Source organism: Lissotriton helveticus, chromosome 3_1 (assembly GCF_964261635.1).
Source record: "Lissotriton helveticus chromosome 3_1, aLisHel1.1, whole genome shotgun sequence".
NCBI lineage: Eukaryota > Metazoa > Chordata > Amphibia > Caudata > Salamandridae > Lissotriton > Lissotriton helveticus.
In genome coordinates, this window is record NC_136061.1 from 1,072,406,844 (window position 1) to 1,072,429,811 (window position 22,968).

Sequence of the window (22,968 nt, forward strand, 5' to 3'; positions counted from 1 at the left end):
CGAATGCAATTGACTTTGATGAATGTGGGAAATAGAGGGGAATGCTCTCGACTGGTGCATATCCTACGTTCAAAACAGAACAAATGTCATCTGTATCTCCCCTCTCTCATCCAAAATGTACTTCACTAAAGCAGGGTTTCCTCAAGGCTCCATCATCTCCCCTATGCTTTTCAACATCTACATTATATCATTACCGAAACTGATCAATTACTTTCTCCTCATATGCTGTAACTACGCAGATGACACAAGAAAACCCCTAAAACTGGAATGCCCCAAAGACATTAGAAACTCACAGATTTGTTAGCTGCCTCAGAGCTGATGATCAGTGGATGACATGAAGCCATTTCAAATTGAATGCTTCCAAAATGGAAATACTCACATGTAGCAATTAGAAAAATTATGATCCACTCGCCGCCTGGACTGACAACCTGAGAACACTGTCTAAAGTATCCAAGGAGGTAAGAAACCTCAGGATTTCCATGCACTTCAAGTGATCAATGAATGCCCAAGTGGACAAACTAGCAAGTTCAGGCTTCATTACTATAAATACTCTGCGATACATCTTCCCCCACCTGGGATTTGCAGACAAGGTCAAAGCTACTATCTCTATTGTTCTGTCTAAACTCAATTATTCAAGTAGCCTCTACCATGGATCATCTTTAACAACTATTAAAAGACTGCAACTGATTCAAAACTCTGCTGCCAGACTACTCTCACATGTAAAGCCAAAAGCCTACATCTTCGCTACCTTGAAGGATCTACATTGGTTACCGGAAGGTTCACATTGCAGCTGCTTTGTATTACCCATAAAGCAAAACATGGAACAGGGCCACTCTTCATCAGGAATAAAATCACCAAATGCATTCAACAAAGGAACCTCTGCTCTAGATTGGCATCTTGCCTCAAAATCCTACCATACAAGAAAAAAAGACATAGGTGGCACATCTTTCTCTGTCCAAGCAGCCAAACTATGGCACTCTTTGCCCCTAAAAATAAGGTCCATGAATAACTATCTGATCTTCAGAAGGCTACTCAAGAGTTGGCTCTTCCTGACATATCAACCATACTCAAACAGAAATGTTCAGCATATCCCTGTGTATGTGCATGTATGTGGATTATGTATGTGTATCTAGATACAGCCATAGTATTTAGGTGGCATGTGTGAGCGGATGCACAGCAGACACGTGGAGCGGGTGCCCCAAAGGCAAGCCCGTCTGTGCCCGTCCACGTCCGGATGGGGCCAGGGGCCACCCACCATGCCCGTTTGCAGACCGACCAGCCCCTACAATATTAATGGAATGCATTAAGGATACAAGAGAGGCCTCTGGCTGGGTCTTGCTGCCACTAACTGTGGGTAAGTGAGGAGAGCCCACATTGTACCAGGTGCCCCTTTGCCCCTAACCCCAGGTAAATTGACAATTCAGCAAGGCAATATGAAGTTGACCCTTGTTAACTGTACGTCTCTCGCTAAGCATTAAATAGAAATGTATGATTTCCTCACTGACCATCAGCCTGACACTATGTTCCTCACTAAAACATGGCTAAATGATGACTCCACCCTGTCATACTAGAAGCACTCCCCATTAACTATGGCATGCTAAGACAAACTCGACCTCTTAGGCGTGGAGGAGGAATATCTATCATTTTTCGCCTGTATCTTAACTGCACTTTGGACAAAATCCAAATAGAAAGTGCTGAAGCGGCTAATTTTACCCGGAAGAGAGCAAATGACTCTACCATGAACAGTCTCTTAATCTGTCGCCCACCAGGTCTGCCTACTGATTTCACAATAAATCTTGCCGAATTGGCCACGCAACTTGCCCTGCAGTACACTGACTTTTTGATTCTGGGTGACCTAAACCTTCACATGGAGGATCACCTGAAGACTGAGGCGCAAGCCTTACACAAAGAATTGGCCAGTTTACAAATAGAACTTAAATCTATGGCACCAACATACTGTTTGGGCCATTTGTGGGACCCTATTTTCTCGAATCATCCGGGCCTGGTGGTTCAGCCACCGACCCCCATCCCATGGTCCTATTACCACCTTATAGTTTCTCATATCCCCCACCTAAACCACAACTTATGGAAAAAAGTGACTCAACCCTTCCGCGTAGGTAATGGTCCAGGTTTAACTGTGAGAGTTTTTCCATCGGCACTTCAGAAAAATCCACCTCTACTAATAACAACATTAATTTGGCCAACGCTTAGAGAGAAGTGGATCATGGATGCACTTGATGAGTCAGCCCCCTGGACCACTAAGACCCCGAAGACAGGGTCTAAATCAGCGCCCTGGTACAATGAAGAGCTGAGAATTGCCAATCAAGGCTGCAAGTGCCTAGAACGTAAATGGAGGGTCGCTTTCTTGAAAGAAACGAAGGAAGGTTATAAGATAGCACAAAACAAGCACCATACAGTACTAAAAAGAGGCGCTCAGTGTATTATAAGGAGAAAATACATATGGCAGAAAACTCATCCAAGGAACTGTTTGCTACCATTAAAGAGCTCTTAACTCTTGAGAGGACATTGATTGCTCCTATAAGTTCTGAATAGCGGTGCATTCTGATTGCCGATTTCTTCCTTCAGAAAATATCCAGTATATACAATTCCTTCTCGGAGGATGCCCGTAATGGCCCTATCGGACAAGAAGAGAAACCTATTGAGCTGGGGTTCAGGCCCCTGAAGGAATTCCGTTCTCTCTCCATGATAGCGCTCAAGGAAGTGGCCTTAAAAATTAAATCTGTCTCCCCCGCCGATCCAGTGGCACCAAGTAGAATAAGGGAGGGCATAGAACTGATCTATCCTAGGTCATGGAAGCATGCGATTGTCATACCTCTAAAAAAGAAAACCCTCTGCTGATCCTGAGCTGTTGGACAATCTCCGTCCCATTTCTCTACTCCCCTACATCTCTAAAATCACGGAGAAGGTTGTGAATAAACAATTAGTAGCACACATCAACTTACACACTCTTCTTCATTCAACTCAATCAGGTTTTAGAGCATCTTTTTCAACTGAGTCAGCACTCCTCTTTGCAACAGAGTCTATTCGGATATGGGTGGACGCCGGTCAGGCTGTGGCCCTGGTCCTGCTGGACCCAAGCGCTGCCTTCGATACGTTGTCCCACAAATTACTACTTCAGCGTCTCAAGGTGTGCGGACTGGACGGGGTAGCACTAAAGTGGATGTGGTCCTTTTTAGAGGACCGTAGCTTCCCGGTAAGACAGAGGTCATGATCAATGTCGAAATCCCCCTCCATTTGGGGCTCATCTTGCCCCACGCCTAAAATAGACGTAAAGAATTTGAGAGTGTGCTCGATCCAAAACTTTCCTTCGAGTCCCACACTAGAAAGGTAGTAGGGAAATGTTTTGGCACCCTCAAGATGCTACAAAAAACGTAGATATTCTTCCCGTATCAGCAAGGAAATCTTTAGTTCACACCTTGGTGACCTCGCAACTGGACTATAGGAATGTGCTATACCTGGGTGCGCCAAAATGCTGCCTGCAACACCTCCAACAAATTCAGAATGCGGCGGCACACCTTGTTCTTAATTTACAGAGGCGTGCCTCAATGATGAAAGCTCTTGATTCCCTTCACTGGCTGCCAATTGGAAAGAGAATCCTTTTCAAGGCCATGTGCTTCTGTCACCGGATCATACAGGGGAACGGCGGCAGTTATTGTCATGATTTTGTAACCCCTTACAATCCCAGTCGTCAACTCAGATCGACAAGAGCTTACCTGCTTAAAATACCTAAGATAAAAAAGCAAGGGTGGGTGCACGCTAATTTGGCTTTCTTGCGGACAAAAACTGGAACACACTCCCACCTCTGCTGTGCGCTGAGAAATCTGAGCCCACCTTTTGTAGAGGCCTGAAAACATGGCTCTATCAGCTTTAGTCCGGTTCTCCTTTCCTCTCTAGCGGAAACTGCTTCTAACTGCAGGGACAAACCTGAAGGGGTGGTCAGGAGCTCTATAAATGACTTATTGTTATTATCATTATATGTGAATTCCTTTGTATAAATTTGCATAATTATGTTTATAAATATAGAGATATTCGTTAGTTCTGCTAAACAAATTTACATATTGCTTATGGTTATATTATTCTATGCTTAACTTGCATATAGGTAACTGCATAAATAGGAAAAATGTAAGCATACATATTTATCTACAATTACTTCAATATTATATTTTAAAAACCCTATAAATTATAAGAACAAATAAATAAGCTTAAAGTACAGCAATACCTGAAATTCTGAATTTACTAAATGCAAATTAAATCTTGATATATTGCCTTCCTTATACATATATACCTTCCATGTACTTATGTATATTTATTTTTATAACTGTACTCCTAATTCAGCATCTCCAATGCGCTACACTATAGCTCACTCTATACCTCTCTCAATATATCCTCTACCTCGGCACTCTGACTCATCCCAAAGTTCATTCTACTACTTTCTCCAATGCACTACCCTATTTCTCATCCTATTCCTCTCTCAATATATCCTTCACCCCCCTCTCTGACTTATCCCAAACTCCATTCTACTAGCATGATCCCCATAATAACCTCTTCCCTCGTCTATCCCTCCTTTCGTCATCTAAAACCCCCCTACTATTCAGATCTCCCAAAAAAGCCTTTCTCAGCCCTTCTCTCTGACTCTTCCCCCTCCATCACCCCTTTAATCATCCAAAACCTCCTGCTACTGCTATGATCTGCCAATTAAACGCTTTCTAGACTCTTCCCTCTTCTATACCTCCACTATTCTTTTCAATCCTACTAACAGACTCACATGTCGAACGCAGAAATTAATTTCATATTTCCCTATCCTAATTCAGCACTAATCCTTTTTGAGTTCTGGAGTAACACGCTGCTCTCTGAAAAGACCTACAATGCCTTGTCAGGGGTAGCAAGTGCAATATAAATGCAAACCCTTCCCTCTTCCATCCCTCCACTATCCCTTTTCAATCCAACTAACAGACACACATGCCAACCGCTCAAAGTAATCTCATATCTCCCTAAACTAAATCACCACTAATCCTTTTTGGGACCCGTCGTAGCGTGCTATGCACCGAAAGCGCTTTCACGTCTCGTATGGGGTAGTAAGCGCTATATAAATGCATTAAAATTACATTAAAGAGCTAAAGAGTAGTGGTGCACTGTGAAATGCAATACAACATAAAGAAACACGATTGCTCAAACCCAAATCTACATGTTTGCAGATACACAGTGTACACCAAACATTGAAGTAAAATATTGTAATGTAGAGAGGGGGCAGAGGACAAGTTGGCAAGGAGACTTGCTGGAACCTAAGCAGGAGAGGAGCTTGATGTACTGTATCAATTTTTTCAAGGAATGCTGTCAGTTGCTCTTTATTATATATTCTCATGCGTTCAGCTCCCACTTTAAACAATGCCAGAAGAAATGACTCACACATATCGTGCATATCCAAGGATTCATTCTCTTCCGTCGAGCGTTCTGTATTAAAAACCAACACACTGCGGTTTTTCCAAGGGTATTTCTAAATAATGATAAAGAATTGAATTATTCCTTGTCTGTTGTGGGTGCACGTTTGGAAGAACCTGGCACTGGGTATAACGAAACTAATCGAAACAATGTCTTTGCAGCTGATATACCACAATCTAGCACTGGAATTAGAAGGAGTTAGGTACTTAGCTGGATCTTGCAGAGAATATGCACTGGTTCCAAAGGTTCAGGGAAGCTTATTGGTCACATTGGACTTTGACTGGAATGAGACAATCTCTTCACTATCCTTAATCGCTCATCTAGTTACCGACTTAGCTAGAGAGCTACTGACCTTCCAGGTGAATGATTTTGACCCAGCCCCATTATCATGGCACATTGTAGCTATGCTCCAGCCGCCCAGCGCGCCACCCTGCCATATGATTGGCTCTGCTCTAGCCCCACAGTCCACAGAACTGGTATGTGGTACCACTCTGTCACTCATCGGTCATTACTTGCTGTAGATTCTGCAGCACAAAGCGAGCCTGCCGCAGACATCCGTGCTCCAGAACCACTTGTGACTCGCTTAGACCCAGGCACGCTGACCTGGTACTATGGCTCTGTCACCACCCTGACAAACTGAGCGGGAACTAGCTTTTTCGAAGCCCCACTACTCTACCTTGAGGCTGGGAGTATCCCAGCAGGCCCTACTTGACATGGGTCTACGTGTGACCCAACCCCGCTGGCCTGACGCAAAACTGGCAAACCCTGCTTGTTTCTTTTTCTTCCTAATACACATCAAAATCTTTTTTATTCATGGCTTTTTTATTTAAGGTAAAGACTCCTCAGGCAGTGGCAGAATAAAATAAATCGTTTGAGCATGATGCTCTGAAGAGATGCGTGACGTTTCAATATATGTGTGTGTTTTGTTGTTTTGTCATGGGCTGCTCCACATAAAGTAACAGTGTGACATTTGCCTGTCTGTGGCACAGGGCTCTTGGGGGCTTGAAATGTGCCCGAGATTACCAAAGAGGGAAGGGGTGATGCTGGTTGGCGTGTTAACTTTATTTTGTTAGTAGTGTTTTTTTTTTTTTTTTTAAACGACATATACTATTTTTTTTTAGTCGGCCAGTCAGTATCCAAAATAAGTTAAGGGGAGCTTTAATTTATATTGCACGTGGGCTTATAGGTTGCCATTTTCCCAGATTTAGGGAAACGCTTTGCTATACTACATTAAAAAGGATACGATGGAAGGATCCTTTAGTTGCTTTCTGACCCACGCTGACCTGCCCTTGACAGGGAGAACTCAAATATTTAGCAAACTCCAGAGTAATTTATGTTCAATTTTTTTTTTTTTTTACTTTCGACGGTGTTTTCCGAAATGATACTGTAAGCATGTGATTGGAAGGTGCGCGCATCACCCTTTCAAATGCAAACCCATCAAGCTTCCGCTAGCCCATGGTACTGGAAGTGGGAGGAGATGAACAGTGCTTATCCCATGACTAATGTATGTGCTGGCAATATGGAGTCAGTGAAAGGAGTGTAAAATCCTTGTCTTTTGACTGTAGATTTCTGAAGATGGAGCAGAGGGGTTGGTGTCAGTGATAGTCTGACATGGAGATAATAAAGAAAGTGGTGACATTTAGATTAGCTCGTGGTCGACAGGGTGATCAAATAACTTTCAAAACCACTTATGTCTTTGCTTTTTTTGTTTACATTGACATTGGGTGAACTGATAAATAATGTGAACTCTGTATTCTTCATTTATATGTAGAAAAACTATTTAGATAATTAAATCACCTCAAATGATTTCAAGTAGGGGCTCCAAGAATGGCACTTATTTGTCAGTTGGATAGATTACTTACATGTGCATCTGGTTAACTTTTGAAGTTAGACCTTAGACACTTAAGGTAAATGACTACAGTTTGCATAATTATATCTGTGTTTAAGCATTGCTGTTTTTTTTAATTAGACTTTACTTACATCTAGATACTAGGGGCCACTTGCTATTGTGTAAACATAGGAATATAATATCAAAACAAAATACATGCAGATGTGGGTGGGTGTAAATGTAAAGTACATCTTTCTCTTTCCAACCATGCCAGATCTGGACCACTACTAGGCATACAATCGCACATTAGACCACCCAGTACAGTAACCACCTAAGCAGACTATACTCATAGGAAATGCCATAAGGACCCTGCAGAGCTGTTCGAAGCTGCAAGCACACCGAAAACCATAAAGCTGCTCTTCTTTCTTTCACACCTCATCAGCGACCACACTGCTAAGCCCTTTGTCCAATAACATGAGAGCCGCACGTTGGCTGTCCTTATTCACAACATGAAACACCTTCCATATATGATTACAAGACAACAAAAACACCCTTTCAACCAAACACCCTACATGATATAGCTTGCTACGCCTGTAGGTAAGTATTTCAGTGCCCCACACTGGGGTCATAATCTCTATACAAATGTTGTTATGCAGTGCCGCGATTCATTATAGCGAGTAGGTGTTATTAAATTGGGCAGTTCAACCTTTGTTTCTAGTGAATGCAATAGGCCAAGTTAGCAACAGTTTCTAGTCCAATTTACCCAAACAAATATGTGTAGGCTGTTCACCTTTTATGAATAGTTTAATGCATGAGTAGACATGCAGTTTCAAAGGTGGCGAGATCTTCAGGGATTGGTTGTTTGCGAAATTGCATATTAAAAGCAGAAAAGTTTTACTGTCATAAATCTGGCACTTAGTGACAAAGGATTTGTGGTAAAGTGAATTAGTTACTTCTACTGAAAGTAAGACAGGAATTGAGAAGTTACTTCCAAAGTCAATACCTGTAGATCATTCAAACATAAAATCCCATTTCATTGAACCTAAAAATAAAAGGAATGTTAAACATTCAAGGCCTCTGTATGAGTGCCTTGATACTAATCCTATTAAATATGTCCCTCTTACAATCCCTGGAGTGACTGATACCAGGGCATTATTATCTTTGGGAGATGCAAGCGGAGTAAAAGGGATTAAAAGTAGGATGCAGATTTTTTGAGCCACCATGACACCCTCATTGACGACATCTCTCTCCCTCATGACGTGGAATGTTAACGGCCTAGGTAGTAGAATAAAGAGAGGGATTGTCATGCAATATCTCAAACGTCAAGCTCCAGACCTGGTTCTTCTCCAAGAAACTCACTTGATGGGCAACGCGTGCCAAGCACTGCACCGGGGAGGCTACAACCTACTCGTACATGCTGCCTTCAACTCCGGATCCAGAGGGACCGGAATCCTGGTCCGGAAAAACGTTGCATTGACGTCTATTAAGACGTGGGCTGACCCCCTAGGTCGTTTTGCTGTGCTAGAGACCACCTGGGAAGGTAAACCGTTAAATGTTATTTCAGCCTACATCCCTCCAGCCTTAGGCACAGCTGCTTTACAGGCCCTACAGCGCATAATGTTAGATCTCCCACAGGGACCCCTACTTATTGGAGGTGACTTCAACATGACTATGAACGATATCCAGGATCGACACCCTCAGCGCACGTCACACAGGTCGGGCTCTGATCTACTTGACTTCACACAAACAATGGGGCTTGAATACCTGTGGCGCGTGTCTCACCCGACTACTTCCTACATCACACACTACTCCAATGCCCACAACAGCAGCTCCCGCATAGATTATCTGTTCTCCCCCACCACTGACATGGAGTTTTTTCGCCACCCCAAAGGGCTCCCCTGGGGAATCTCAGATCATTCCCCGCTAACTGTGGAATTCACATATCACCGCCAGAGATCCCGTGGCCCCATAATATAACGCCCTGGCTCCTAAAAATCCCTGACATAAAAGACTCCCTACTAGAGCACACGGAATACTATTTTGCGGAAAATGTGGGCTCTGTACAATCGCCCGTGACTTTATGGGAAGCATACAAGGGGAAACAACATTTACAACGCAACTTTTACAACGAACTACCATTACAACGAAACTTTTACAACGCAAAAACTTTTACAACGCATACCATTACAACGCAGGATTTTACAACGCAAGTACCTTTACAACGCATACCATTACAACGTAAGTATTGGTAAGTATATAATTATTTTTAAAATATTATATGTTTGGGTTTTTGGGTAAAGGGGTATTTTTAGGGTTCAGGGTCAGTTTTCAGTTTTTGGGTAAAGGGGTATTTTTAGGGTTCAGGGTCAGTTTTCAGTTTTTGGGTAAAGGGGTATTTTTAGGGTTCAGGGTAAGTTTTCAGTTTTTGGGTAAAGGGGTATTTTTAGGGTTCAGGGTCAGTTTTCAGTTTTTGGGTAAAGGGGTATTTTTAGGGTTCAGGGTCAGTTTTCAGTTTTTGGGTAAAGGGTATTTTTAGGGTTCAGGGTCAGTTTTGGGTTTTTGGGTAAAGGGGTATTTTTAGGGTTCAGGGTCAGTTTTGGGTTTTTGGGTAAAGGGGTATTTTTAGGGTTCAGGGTCAGTTTTGGGTTTTTGGGTAAAGGGGTATTTTTAGGGTTCAGGGTCAGTTTTGGGTTTTTGGATAAAGGGGTATTTTTAGGGTTCAGGGTCAGTTTTGGGTTTTTGGGGTACAGGGTTAATTTGTAAAAATAAAATAAAATTATATTTAAATTAAATTAATTAAATGTAATTAAATAAAAATTATTTATATTTTAATAATTTAAATTAATTTAAATTAAAAAAAATATTTTTAGGGTTCAGGGTCAGTTTTGGGTTTTTGGGGTACAGGGTTAATTTGTAAAAATAAATTAAAATTATATTTAAATTAAATTAATTAAATAAAATTACATAAAATGTAAATATATTTTAATAATTTAAAATAATTTATATTAAAAAAAATATTATATACTTACCAATATTTACGTTGTAATGGTATGCGTTGTAAAGGTACTTGCGTTGTAAAATCTTGCGTTGTAATGGTATGCGTTGTAAAAGTTTTTGCGTTGTAAAAAATGTGTTGTAATGGTAGTCGTTGTAAAAGTATGCGTTGTAACGTCATACATCCGCATACAAGGCAGTACTTAAGGGTAAGGCCTTAGCTCTCAAAACTGGCTACATTCACAAACGGAGTGAACACCTAATTCAGGTCGAAACGGACCTGACCCACCTGGAATCACTCCATAATGCGCACCCCACAGACGAAACGGCGACTCGCCTCCGCGCGAAACAACTAGAATTTAAATCACTGGCCCTCGAGAAAGCGCAGGCCAAGCTCTTGAAAACTAGCCATCGTGTTTACGAACTGGGAGACATGGCAGGTAAATTGCTGGCATGGCTCGAAAAACGTGAGCAGGGATCTCTGTGGATCCCAGAGTTGACCTTACCAGATCAATCTACGGTCACAGACCCAAGTGACATAGCGGAGGCCTTTGCCGTCCACCTAGAGAGAATCTACACAGCCAGAGCACACTATGGCGCAGAAGAGTCAAAACTGCTTCTGGCCGAGATGAGACTTTCCTCTCTTTCCGAATCTGATGTGCAGGAACTGGAGGCGGACCTCACAGCAGAAGAGGTTGGCAATGCCTTATTTGCTGTTCAATAAGGTAAAGCTATGGGCCCCAACTGTGTTCCAATTGAGTTCCTAAAGGGCATGGCAGGTGAGATCCTCCCGCACCTCAAAGCAATGTTTGAGGAGAGTCGGGATGCCGGATGCCTGCCGTTGGACCAGCGGTTGGCATCAATAGTAGTCATTCGTAAACCTAACAACCCGGCCAATGATTGCGGCTCCTGCCGACCAATTTCCCTCATTAACTCTGAAGTGAAGGTCCTGGCGAAACTCCTCGCTGCCAGGCTTATGAGAGTCCTCCCTGCCTTGATCCACGAAGATCAGTCGGGCTTCTTACCAGGCCGTAACACAGCACTCAACCTCCGCCGGGTTCACAATGTAATGAGCAGGATACCACTACTTCAAGAGGACGCGGCTATCCTCTCCCTTGACGCTACGCTTGCCTTTGATTCTATAGAATGGTCTTACCTTTTCGAGGTCCTACTCCGCTATGGTTTTGGTCCCAAATTTATCCAATGGATCCGACTACTATACACTGATCTCTGGGGTCAAGTTTATGTTAATGGACATACGTCCAGGCGATTTCCCTTGCACAGAGGTACGAGACAGGGATGCCCTCTGTCCCCTTTATTGTTTGCTCTCACCCTCGAACCTCTGGCTCATTGGGTCAGAACTGACAACTCCATCCGTGGTCTCAGATGGAATGACGACACGATTGACAAGATCTCGCTCTACGTGGAGGACATCCTTGTCTACATCTCCTCCCCCAAACCCTCTCTTAACAGTCTGCTACACGTCATCACTAATTTTGGCAAATACTCGGGCTTCTCCATCAATTGGTCCAAATCACTATTATACGTCCTTCGTGGCCCACCCCCTCCCATGAAACTACTCCATTGAACTAGCCCTGGATGGATTTAAATACCTCGGAATCTTTGTCACTCCAGACCCCAAACTATTTTATGACCGCAACCTCAAAGGCCCACTTCAAAGACTCCATAATGACATCTCCCATTGGAGATCACTCCCTCTCTCTCTCCCAGGTAGGCCCTCTTCAAAATGCTAGCACTCCCTCGATTTGTGTATGCCCTGAAAAATTGTCCATTTCCAATAGCTGACTCCTATTTCAATACACTTGAAGGGTTCTCCCCGCATTGCTCTCCTTTCACTCACACAGGGGTGGTATGATGGGGGTATCGCCCTCCCAAATGTTCGACTCTACTATTGGGCTACTCAATTGACTGCTACTAACTCCTGGATCTATGGTTCACCCACGAACCTTGCTTTCCACCTAGAGAGATACCAGACCGGCCGCGGGGGCTACCTTGAGGCTCTATATGGCAAACACTCTCGTTCCCGATTTATAGGCCCGATGTCCCACACAATGTCACTACCAGGGCTTTGACAAGTGGGACACAATAGGCATTTCCACTTTAGGCGACATGCTTCACAAGGGCAAACTATTGACATTCGAAGAGCTCCAGATGACACACGACTTAGCCCACTCTGACAACTTCCGCTACCTCCAAATTAAACATGCCATACTCGCCAATGTCCCTGATCTCTCTTCTCTCCCGCAATCCTTGCCTCTCGAGGACAGACCCTTGTCCGAACCCCTCCAGGCCAAAGCGATATCCTACACCTATCGTAAATTATGCAACAACATGCCCAACACCTTCCAGCTTCTACGAGACAAATGGCAGACCAACATCGGTGTCTTGGAGGAAGCTGAATGGCAGGCGGCACTGATGTCCCAGCGCGAATCAGCAATTAACCACAGCTTTAGGCATATACAGTTAAAGATATTGCACAGAACGTACATGTCCGCTCCCCTCCTGGCCAGGATTGGTAGGCGGACCTCTGACCTCTGCCTCCGTAACTGCGGTCAGATTGGCACATTCTATCATATTCTCTGGGAATGCCAGGTAATTCGGGACCTGTCGGAGCGCGCCGCCCGCAAGATGGCTGAGGCTCTAGGAAAGTCCATCCCTCTGATTCCCAAATGTGAACTTCTCAATGTGTGGGACCCCACTGATCTCACTGTACTCGAGCAACGGTGGGTGGCTCTGGGCTTCCTCTTGCTGAAACGTGAAATAGCAATGCAATGGGGCTCACCATCTAAATTACTTTTGATCAGATGGGTTGCTGCTATGGATGTGTGTATGTTATCCGAAAAAATGATTTACACTGCTGTCTGGGATAAGAAATGGGGACAATGGAATGTTTATAGAGGTGAACTGTGTACTTCCCCTTCAACTGATATGGCACTGGCTCGACCTGGTTCCCCCTCATAATTGTGTCTGTGATACACTGCTGTAATGTACGTATTTTATGTCAAGATTGTAATTCATGATTATCTGCTCTGCTTTTTGTTCAATAAAATATATTTTTTAAAAAGTAGGATGCAGAGGGTCTCCTTAGAAATGAGGGATTACCAGAAAAATTGGTAATTCTCATTCTGATTCTCATGGCCAGTCACCTTTTTTCACTGGTTTTTCAATTTGATTGCTTTCATCAAAGTGTCTATGTGAAGCGCACAAGGTCTGCAGAGTTGTTACACAATGTGTAATCTTAGTGTGGCTAGTTACTCTAGTTAAACTGTAATTGTGTATCGTGCACACCTTGTTTATCCTGTTTTCATATTAGTGATAAAGTCATTTAGCAGTGCTCGCGGGGTCCAAAGAATATTTTGCTTTGGCTGCATTGTGTGGTTACTCTAGTTACCAGCTCCACCAGGATTACCAATGATTTTCTAGACAGACCTCAGTCTGCTTTTGCTTTAAACTGCCTGAGTGTTTTTGGTCATTTCAGTTACATGTACATTTTCAGCATACTTGACTAAAATTCCATTAGCCATGCTCATTTTCCTGTCACTGAATCCCAACCTGCTAAGGATTATTCTACTGTGGCAGTAAACCAGCTGCATTTGTTATTGCAATCTGAAAAAGGTTATCTATTAATGGTAGGATATTTTGTTATTAAATTCGAATTTAGAACACTTTCTCTTAAGTGGTGCCACTACGCAGGGTCGACTTTAGCGCTGGTGGTGCCCAGTGTGACTATCATTTTTGGTGCCCCACACCAATTCCTCGTATTCTCTCACTACCACCAGGCAAAAGTGCCCCTTATCTCTCCAATCATGTTATTGCTAAACACAGTGCCCTCCCCCCAAGGTCAGCTCTCCTTCAATAGGCCAGCACCCATTGTGGCCGCACCGGTCGCACTGCCTTAAAGCCGGCCCTGCCACTATGGCTACATTAGGCAAGTGTTGTTTTTCTCAGTCAGGAAGGTCACATTAGTAACTTGAAGATATTGTGAGGTCATACTGTGTTTCGAAGGCAACTCTTGTTTATCACATGTGGGTTCGCATATCCTTCACAGACCAAAACAAATAGGATGATCCGCAGTCCTAAACTTACTATTGACTCGTAGTTTGTGAGTACCAAAAAAAACCCTATAAAGTTACACAGAAGTGTAAGTTTACCTTTGTGAATCAGGCCCATGACACGATTAATGGCCAAGGCATAGCTTCACCAGGTCAGCTGCAGTAGTGCAATATGGATGATGGGCACACATCTGCCCTTGGTGAGGATATCCTGGTCAGAATTGACTGTAATGCCACAGTTGAATATGTACTTGCCAGAGGACAGACATTACCAAATGCTTCCTCAGCATTCATTTTTATGATAATGTTTCAATAATGTGCTCACAGAGTAACAATGTCTTAATGAAACTCTGAAGCCAAACGTGCAATTAATTTAAATTTGCCAGTGCCAAAGCTCTTTTGAGATAGGGTTTGCATTGGTAATGTTCTATCTAATAGCATAATACCAAATTGTGGATGAGTATAAAAAAATGTGGGCATGACCTCATAATTTGTAATTATTTTTCCTCCACAGAAGAGATAAAGAATGTGCACTTGACATTGGTAGCCATGTTAAAAATGTTAACAAATGTTCATTTTCTTTTTCTTTTACAGACTTTTATAGTATTGAACAGAGGGAAGGCAATCTTCCGCTTCAGTGCCACTTCTGCCTTGTATATGTTAACTCCTTTCAATCCTCTCAGAAGAGTAGCTATTAAAGTTTTGGTTCATTCATATCCTTTTCAAATGGCATAAATGTTATATCATAACAATCACGATTCGATAAAATGTGTTATGTTGTAATTTTGATGAAGCCACTGAATTATATATTACATTGTTGTCAATTTGAGTGCATGCAATACTGGTAATTTCTAGTATGCTAGTGCACGCTTTCTGATTCAGAACTTGAGAGGTAGTTGTGAACTGTGAATAGAGCTTTCACCCCATCAGTTGTTTCTGAGCTATTCTAGTTAAAAGCTTTAGGCTGCTTGCCACTTACACAGCACACTTGATATCACAGGGATCCTTTACATTGCTAGGAACTGGAAAAGTCATGGGGCAGACCTCCTTTTGTTCTGAGAACATGCTTCTCCAACTCAAAGAATCAAAGATCAGCACTTTGAGTGCTGCTGTGAGGACCATGGATGTATGTTTAGGGTACTGCCAAGTTGGAGACTGTAACTTGTCCAGCCATTCTCCAAGGAACCTCCGCTTAGAGAAGAGTTCTAACTGGTATTTTCAAAGGGAATGTAAGACCACCTTATGCCTTACGCCATGAGTGCAAAGAAAGAGCTAAAGACACATAAGATATCATCCACTGTGCAGCTAACCTTGCTAGAGTTTCTTTTCCTCCCCTTGTTGCCATCATTCTGCTCATATGCCAACTCCTGCAGTGTTCCCACTAGGCCCACATGGCACCTCAAGGATCACATCACCCAAGAGGCTGTACTCACCCATTCCTCTTGAGTGCATTGATTTGAGCAGTGCTCCTGAAATGACCTATTGTGGAAGAAGGAGAGTGGGACACATCTCGACATCCTGTAGTAACCAACTGCAAATCCAATGAAAGCCAGTAAGAAAAATACAAAGCTTCCTCAACGAACCAGCTGACTTTGCGCTTCAAACCAGGTCATGACCCTGTGCCACATTGCTATTATGCCTTGCTCTGATTCTCTATAGTGGTAATTCATGCAAGGTCCCCTGTGCATGCCTGGGAGAGCCAGATTGTCTATGTTCCTCATGCTGGACAGAAAAAGAAAGACATATGTACTACATAGCGAACCTTTAATTATGAATCAAAGTCTTAAAGGATTCAAAAAGTCATATCACGCTGTCATTCACACATTCTAACTCTCACTGCCCGTACTGTCATCATACGTCTAGGCCCAAATACCTGTGGCAAGATAAAAGCAAGCCTCTGGTTACTGAGACACAACACCAAAATGATTCCTAGATAGGCTATATTGCAATCAAAACCTATTTCAGACAAGCACCTCCCCACAATTTAGTATGCTGCTCATCTGCTAATGCACTTTGGCACAAAGTCCTGTGTATGAATCTCTAATTATATCATCTTATTGAACTAACCACTCAGTTAGCCATTAGACACAAAAAATTGATCATACTCGGCGACTTGAACATCCATCTAGAGGATAGCCACTCCAAGGAAGCACAGCTCCTTCTAAATGCCCTCGACGCAATTGATCTTAAGCTTCTATCCACTCTGCCCACGCATCAACAAGGGCATCTACTAGATCCGATATTCACGAACTGGGAAGGGGTAAACACTCCCTCACCCATTCCATTAATATGGTCGGACCACAGTATGGTGCCATTCAAAATAATCACTAACAAGACTATCAAGTCATATGCAAAAAACCCTCCCTACAGACGCCGTAACTTTAAAAAATGCACTCCTGAACTGCTGCTGCAGGAACTCACCGAACACCCCCCGGCAACAGGCATATCCCTACAGGAGGTATGGGACAATTTTGAATCATGGCTAACTAAAGCATTAGATAAAATTGCGCCCTGGACGACCAAACCCCCAGCACGACAATTTAAAAACGCCCCCTGGTTCTCTGAAAAATTGAAAATAGCTAAAGCCCTATGCAAATCCATCGAACGAAAGTGGAGGAAAAGCTACACTCCAGAACTCAAAGAAACTATAAAATCGAGCTAAAAAAATATCAAAAGTTGGTACGATTAGAAAAGAGTCTCTATTACAAGAGCAGAATTGTGGAAGCTAAAAACCCTACCAAGGAATTATTCGGTATCTACAAAGAAATCACTACACCTTCTCGCCTGGATACTAAAGATACCTACTCCACAGAGATTTGCGACCAGATAGCCGACTTCTTTGTGGAGAAGGTAGAAAAAATTCATGCTACATTTTCCTGCAGTACCAGATCTGATAAAAATAAGGTGGAGATTCTAGATTCTTGCCCCCTTAAATCCCAGCTTACCAACTTCAGGACCCCCAATAAACAGGAACTTATGAAAATTATAAATTCTATTTGCTCTGGCTCCCCTATGGATGCCTGCCCACCGGAACAGTTCAAAGCGGTCATGGAAAGCCTATTATTGGATCATATAAGCAGCATGATCACAACCTCATTCCGGGAAGGCAACGTCCTGAGAAACTGGAAATCTGCTCAGGTACTCCCATTAAAAAAGAAACCGAATATTCCTATTACTCAGCTCCAAAACTTGCGGCCAATTTCCCTTCTCCCTTTCTGTGCTAAGATCATAGAGAAGGTGGCCAATCTCCAACTCATGGAGTATTTGGAGAAAGAAGCACTCCTCCACCCTTCCCAATCAGGATTTAGATAAGGCCATTCTACGGAATCAGCCGTTCTATATTCCACCGAACTGATTCGGAAACTGGTGGATGAGGGAGAGACAGCAGCGCTGGTCCTATTGGACCTAAGTGCAGCGTTTGACACCGTGCTGCACTCAACACTGCTGTCTCGGCTCTCAGACATAGGAGTAAAAGATTCTGCCCTCACCTGGTTTCAGTCATACCTCACTGAAAGAACCTTCCAACTTCATTGCCCACCCTTCAAATCATCTCCTCGCGACGTCTGCCATGGGGTTCCTCAGGGCTCTAGTCTGAGCCCTACCTTATTTAACATCTACATGGAACCCCTGGCATACATCGCGGAGGAATTTGGGGTGGGCATTGTCAGCTATGCTGACGACACCCAGTTGGTGTTCAAAATAACGCCAGACAGTAGAGACTTAGCTTCCAACTTCTCTAACTGCATGTTAAAGATAGCGACATGGATGAACGCCAACTGCCTCCGTTTAAATGGAGATAAAACAGAGGTACTGATAGTTGGGAAGGAGACCTCGGTCTGGTCGCAAGCATGGTGGCCTAGTGAGTTGGGAGAAGTGCCCATGCCTGTAGAGAAAGTGAAGAATCTCGGAGTCATGCTTGACACCGATCTCTCAGGCAGAACTCAGGTAAACAAAGTGACAGGCAAATGCTATAGCACTTTAAAAGTACTGCGTAAAGTACTAGACCTTCTTCCAACCGAAGCAAGAAAGACCATAGTCCATGCCCTAATATCCCCCCATTTGGACTATGGCAATGCTCTCCTACTTGGTCTTAATCAAAAGAGTCTACACCAGTTACAGTGCATACAAAACTCTGCTGCACGACTGGTGTTTGGTCTCCCCAGGAGAGCATCCACTAAAAATGCGCTTGCCAAGCTTCACTGGCTACCTATTAAAGAGAGGATCATATTTAAAACTCTCTGCTATGCACATCGCATTGCCCAAAACAAAGGTCCTAGCTATCTGAGAGGCCTCCTTACCATCCATAGGCCGGTCAGAGATCTTAGATCAGCAGGCATGATGCTATTTAAAATCCCTCGCATCACTAAAGCTAAAATGGGAGGAAAATCCTTCCGCTACTTAGCTACCAAGCTTTGGAATGCCTTACCGATACAGCTCCGGATGGAGCCATCGGAAACCAGGTTTAGAGCCAAACTCAAAACGCATCTATTTCCCACAGTTTAGCTCCTCTACCTGTTCTCTGGCTTCTGGACGGGTTGAACTTGCAGTCAGCGCGGGGACACACAGTTTTGTGCAGCCAGGCGCTCAATAAATGATTATTATTATTATTATTATTATTATTATTATTATTATTATTATATGCAAATACAATACACCTGACATTTACTGATCAACTGTGTACAGTCCCAATGGAAACTGTACTTCAGTGTCCGACTGCCTAACTCCATTAAAGAGTAGGCCTTGACTAAGCCCTCTTAAAATGCAAATCCTAGGAAGTCGGCATTCAATGAGTTAACAATAATATCTCGTTCCTGAGCTTCCAAGGACTACAAGCGCTTTTAGTTACACGATTGCAGAGACAGTATTACATTGCATAGTATCTATCCTAGGGATATTCCCCAAACCCAAGAAACAAATGAGGAACACAGGAGTAATCTTTGACTGCGACTTAACATTTGCCAAGCATGTCAACTGTGTGGTAAAAGTAACAAATTCCCACTATAAATACTTTTTTCTTTTTTTTACAACAGATTTTATTAGGTTTTAAAGACATCATCAACATACATAGATGTTATTCATGTTATATCTAGAACATATTACACATTGTCGTTACTCTCTGGTGCACTTATCTTAACACACCTTTAATGAAACAGTCCCCCCTTGAGTTGTGCTTAGGTGGACATAGCTGTTGTTGGGTTTCGTGAGTCAAGCTTTGGTTTCAGTCTGATGCCTATTGTCCCTGATCCAAGTGCTCATCTCATCCGTTCTCCTATTCTAGCTCCACTGGTTGAGGGGTGCCCGTCCCAGTGTTATCCTGCCTATCCACCATCAGTTCACTTACTAGGTTTTCCCACGCCCTGGCCCTATCTATTTTACCTATCCCTCGGCTGGCTTCCTTGAGCAGTAGTCTACCTTCTGCTCCCTCCCACTTCTTGAGTTCTTTTTTCCTGGAAACAATGCACGGCCCTCCAGGTACCGTCCAATTCCTGGCTATCTCTCTTTTGGACAGAACATGGGCCAGGTCCTGAAACTTTCCAGTCGTCTTGTTTTTGACCGTGTGTGGAAACCACCCTAGCAGGGAATGCTCTGGAGTATACGGGAGCTCTTTGTCAATGAGATAACCTACCACTTGCCTTATCTAGTCCCAGAAGGATTGTAGCAAGGGGCAGCTCCAAAACATATGGATTATATGTGCCTCCCTCTCTCCACATCTTGGGCATGCTGCTGTGTCTGTTCCAAAATATCTCCTAATGCGGGACGGGGTTAGGCACGCTCTTTGCAATATGTAGAAATTAATTAATTTAAATCACGCATTCCTGGATGCTATCGGGGTTCGCTCCAGGATTCTACCCCACTCTACCTCTGAAATCTGCTTGCCCAGATCTTTTTCCCACTGTAATCACAGGGGCTTTAGTGGCCTTTGCATGTCTTGCGTCATTGCCTTGTAGTAGCAAGAGACTGTCTTGATCCGCCCTGCTGATAGCGCCACATACCTACATCCTGCTATCGCCCACGGCTCCATGCCTCCCACGCCCCAGTGTTTTCCAATGCTTCAGGAAGTGACTGCCCAGCAAGTCATATTCCGCTTGCAGTTCTTCGAAAGGGGCAGTGTAGAATCTTGGTACAAGTCCCCCACCACTGTCAGTCCTGCCTCTTCCCAGTCCTCTAATCCCCGCCCAATGTTCTCCCTGTAGGAGGCAGCATAGCATTGTGATGGGACACATTCCGTCGAACCTGTAGTAGGATATTCTGGGCCGCTATACAATAGCCCTCAAAGTCAGGGACCACTAGACCACCCTCTGCTGTAGGGCACTGTAAGGAGGTCAACGCTACCATCCTTCGCCCCGCTCCCCAGAGAAATGACCTGATCATTGAGTCAAGATCTTTGAATGTTGCTCTCGGGATCTACACCGGGAGAGCCCAGAAGTAATTTAGTAGGCATGGGAGTGCTACCATCTTCAAGACTGCTACCCTTGATGGCAGCTCGTACCTGCTGCTCTGCAATACCCGCTCCCAGCTCTTCCACCTCTAAGGGTTCAGCCTTGTCATCCACAGGCCTGCAAAGTAATCCCTTGCGTTCGCGTATTTGCCTTCCCGTGACCTTCTGTATAGTTTCGAGTAATAGCGGGCGAAGACTTTATCATTTTTCGCCTGCTTATAGTGCGCCCCCTTCCTTATCCTCTATTTCCACCAGCCGCAGGCCCCTACTCACCAGGTTTGCCAGCCATGCCTGGAGGCATCCCGATTTGTCCTGCTTACTGTGTGTGCGCTTTAGGTATTTCTTGTAGTAAAAGCATCTAAGCCTCTCTGTCTGCCTTGCCACCTCCACCTTGGCCTTTAAGAGTGCCTGCTGAAGCTCTGGGTGCTCTGGCCTTCTGCATTCCAGCCCCCTAAGGGTTGTCTCTGCTCCCTCAACTTCTCCCAAGATGACACCCCTGACCCCATGGTATGCGTTATGCATTGACCCTGCAGGATCACTTTAAAGGCGTCCCACTCTGCGTTCAGCAAAGAAGCTGGCCTCGCATTGGCCTCAAAGTAGTGCGCTATTCCCCCCCTAATCTCTTTCCGGAAGACCTGGTCTTATAGGGTGTCCGGGTGAAGTCTCCAAGTGGGGAACGCTGACACAGGGTCTATACATCTCAGGGATAGAACCAGTGGGTTGTGGTCCGATATCGTTCGCGCAAGTTATTCCGCAGAAATGACATGATGCTGCATGTCTGCTGAGCATAGGAAGGCGTCTAGTTGCACATGTACTCATGAAGCACAGAGAAGTAGGAGTAGTCTTTGGGGTGTAAGGTCCCCCAGACTTCTACCAGTCCCCAGCTCTGTCTCTGTCGGTGAATGCATATGAGGCACCCACTGCTTGGGAATTTCTCAGTGGAGGGTGAGATCTCTCTAGGAGCGTGTTGTCCACACTATTAAAGTCATCCCCCATTAGGGTAGTGCCCGTCAAGTTTTGCATCAAGCAGTGACACAGTCTCGCGAAGAAGGCTGGTTGCTCAGGATTGGGGCATAAATGCTAATTATACTTATCTCCCGGCCCTGTAGTCGTCCCTTTATGGCCACGTACCAACCCTCCGGATCTACTATTGAGTCCGTCAGTTGGAATGGAACCCCCGCTTGGATCCATATTAGCGCCCCTGCACATATGCGGAATAGGTAGTGTAAAAGGGCTGGCCCCTCCGCCAGCCCTTTTACACCTCTTTCTGTGTTAGGTGCGTCTCTTGCAACAGGGCTATCTGGGCTCCCCGCCATTGTATGTATGAGAGGACTTTGTGGTGTTTCGTCATTGTGTGCATACCTCTAATATTCCAATTTTGTTTATCAGCCATATGGAGATGTTACTATTCCCGGCCCGCCTCCCTCCTCATGCGCTGTCACCAACCTACTCTCCTCACTCGATCCCTTGTGGTTCTCTGCATCCTGCAACTCAAGGTGTCCCCCATATCATCATTAAGCATTTCCCCCAACTCCAACTCCCCAATATAAGCAGGAAAACACCCCCATCCAAACTAAGGTTATATGTCCGCAAGTGACTGCTTACAGTTCGATCTGTCAATTGCAAGGTGGGAAGGATGCTTGTCCGTTGCTCTCCCAGTCTCTACAACCGCCTTTCAGTTCCCGGTCCCAAAGGAACCCCATTAATCCCTGTACCTCATTGCTGGGTCAGGTGCCTCTAGTGTTACTCCTGAACTTCTCATAGAGGATCTCTGCTCTCTTCGTCTAAGAAATGTCATCCGTCGCCTGCGGAGTTACGTCTGAGATTACCATGCTCTGTTCCTCGTTGTTGCTGGACCCATGCTCTGAGCCGGAGTCCGCTGCAGTCTCGCTGCCCTCAGGGAGTACGTGGCCTCTCCCTTTGCTGCATTGCATTTTGGCGCCCAAGCTGTGTCTCTTCTTGCGTAGGGGCTAGAGTCTCCCTCAAGGTCTGCCGACCCCTAGAGCGGTTCTCTCCTCTTCTTCTCCTCTCCGGATCCCATAGTGGTGCCATCCCTTTGTGCTTCTCCAGCCAGTCTGATGCCTCCTGCGAGGTCCTGAAGAACTCTGTGCCCTTCTCTGTGGTTGCTTGTAGTGTGACCGGGTATTGCGTCACATATTTGTAGTTCAGTTGCC

General features: G+C 44.3%; 1 protein-coding gene across 2 annotated transcripts in view; it reads left to right on the plus strand.

The window, feature by feature from the left end:
• The window catches only part of LOC144823278 (sodium channel protein type 2 subunit alpha-like), an 859,818-nt gene that overhangs the window by 212,897 nt on the left and 623,953 nt on the right, over positions 1-22,968 (plus strand). For both annotated transcript variants that reach the window (XM_078681635.1, XM_078681634.1), the window contains exon 3: positions 14,950-15,067. In XM_078681635.1, the coding sequence (XP_078537761.1) occupies positions 14,950-15,067 (118 nt within the window). The remainder of the gene's footprint in view (positions 1-14,949; positions 15,068-22,968) is intronic.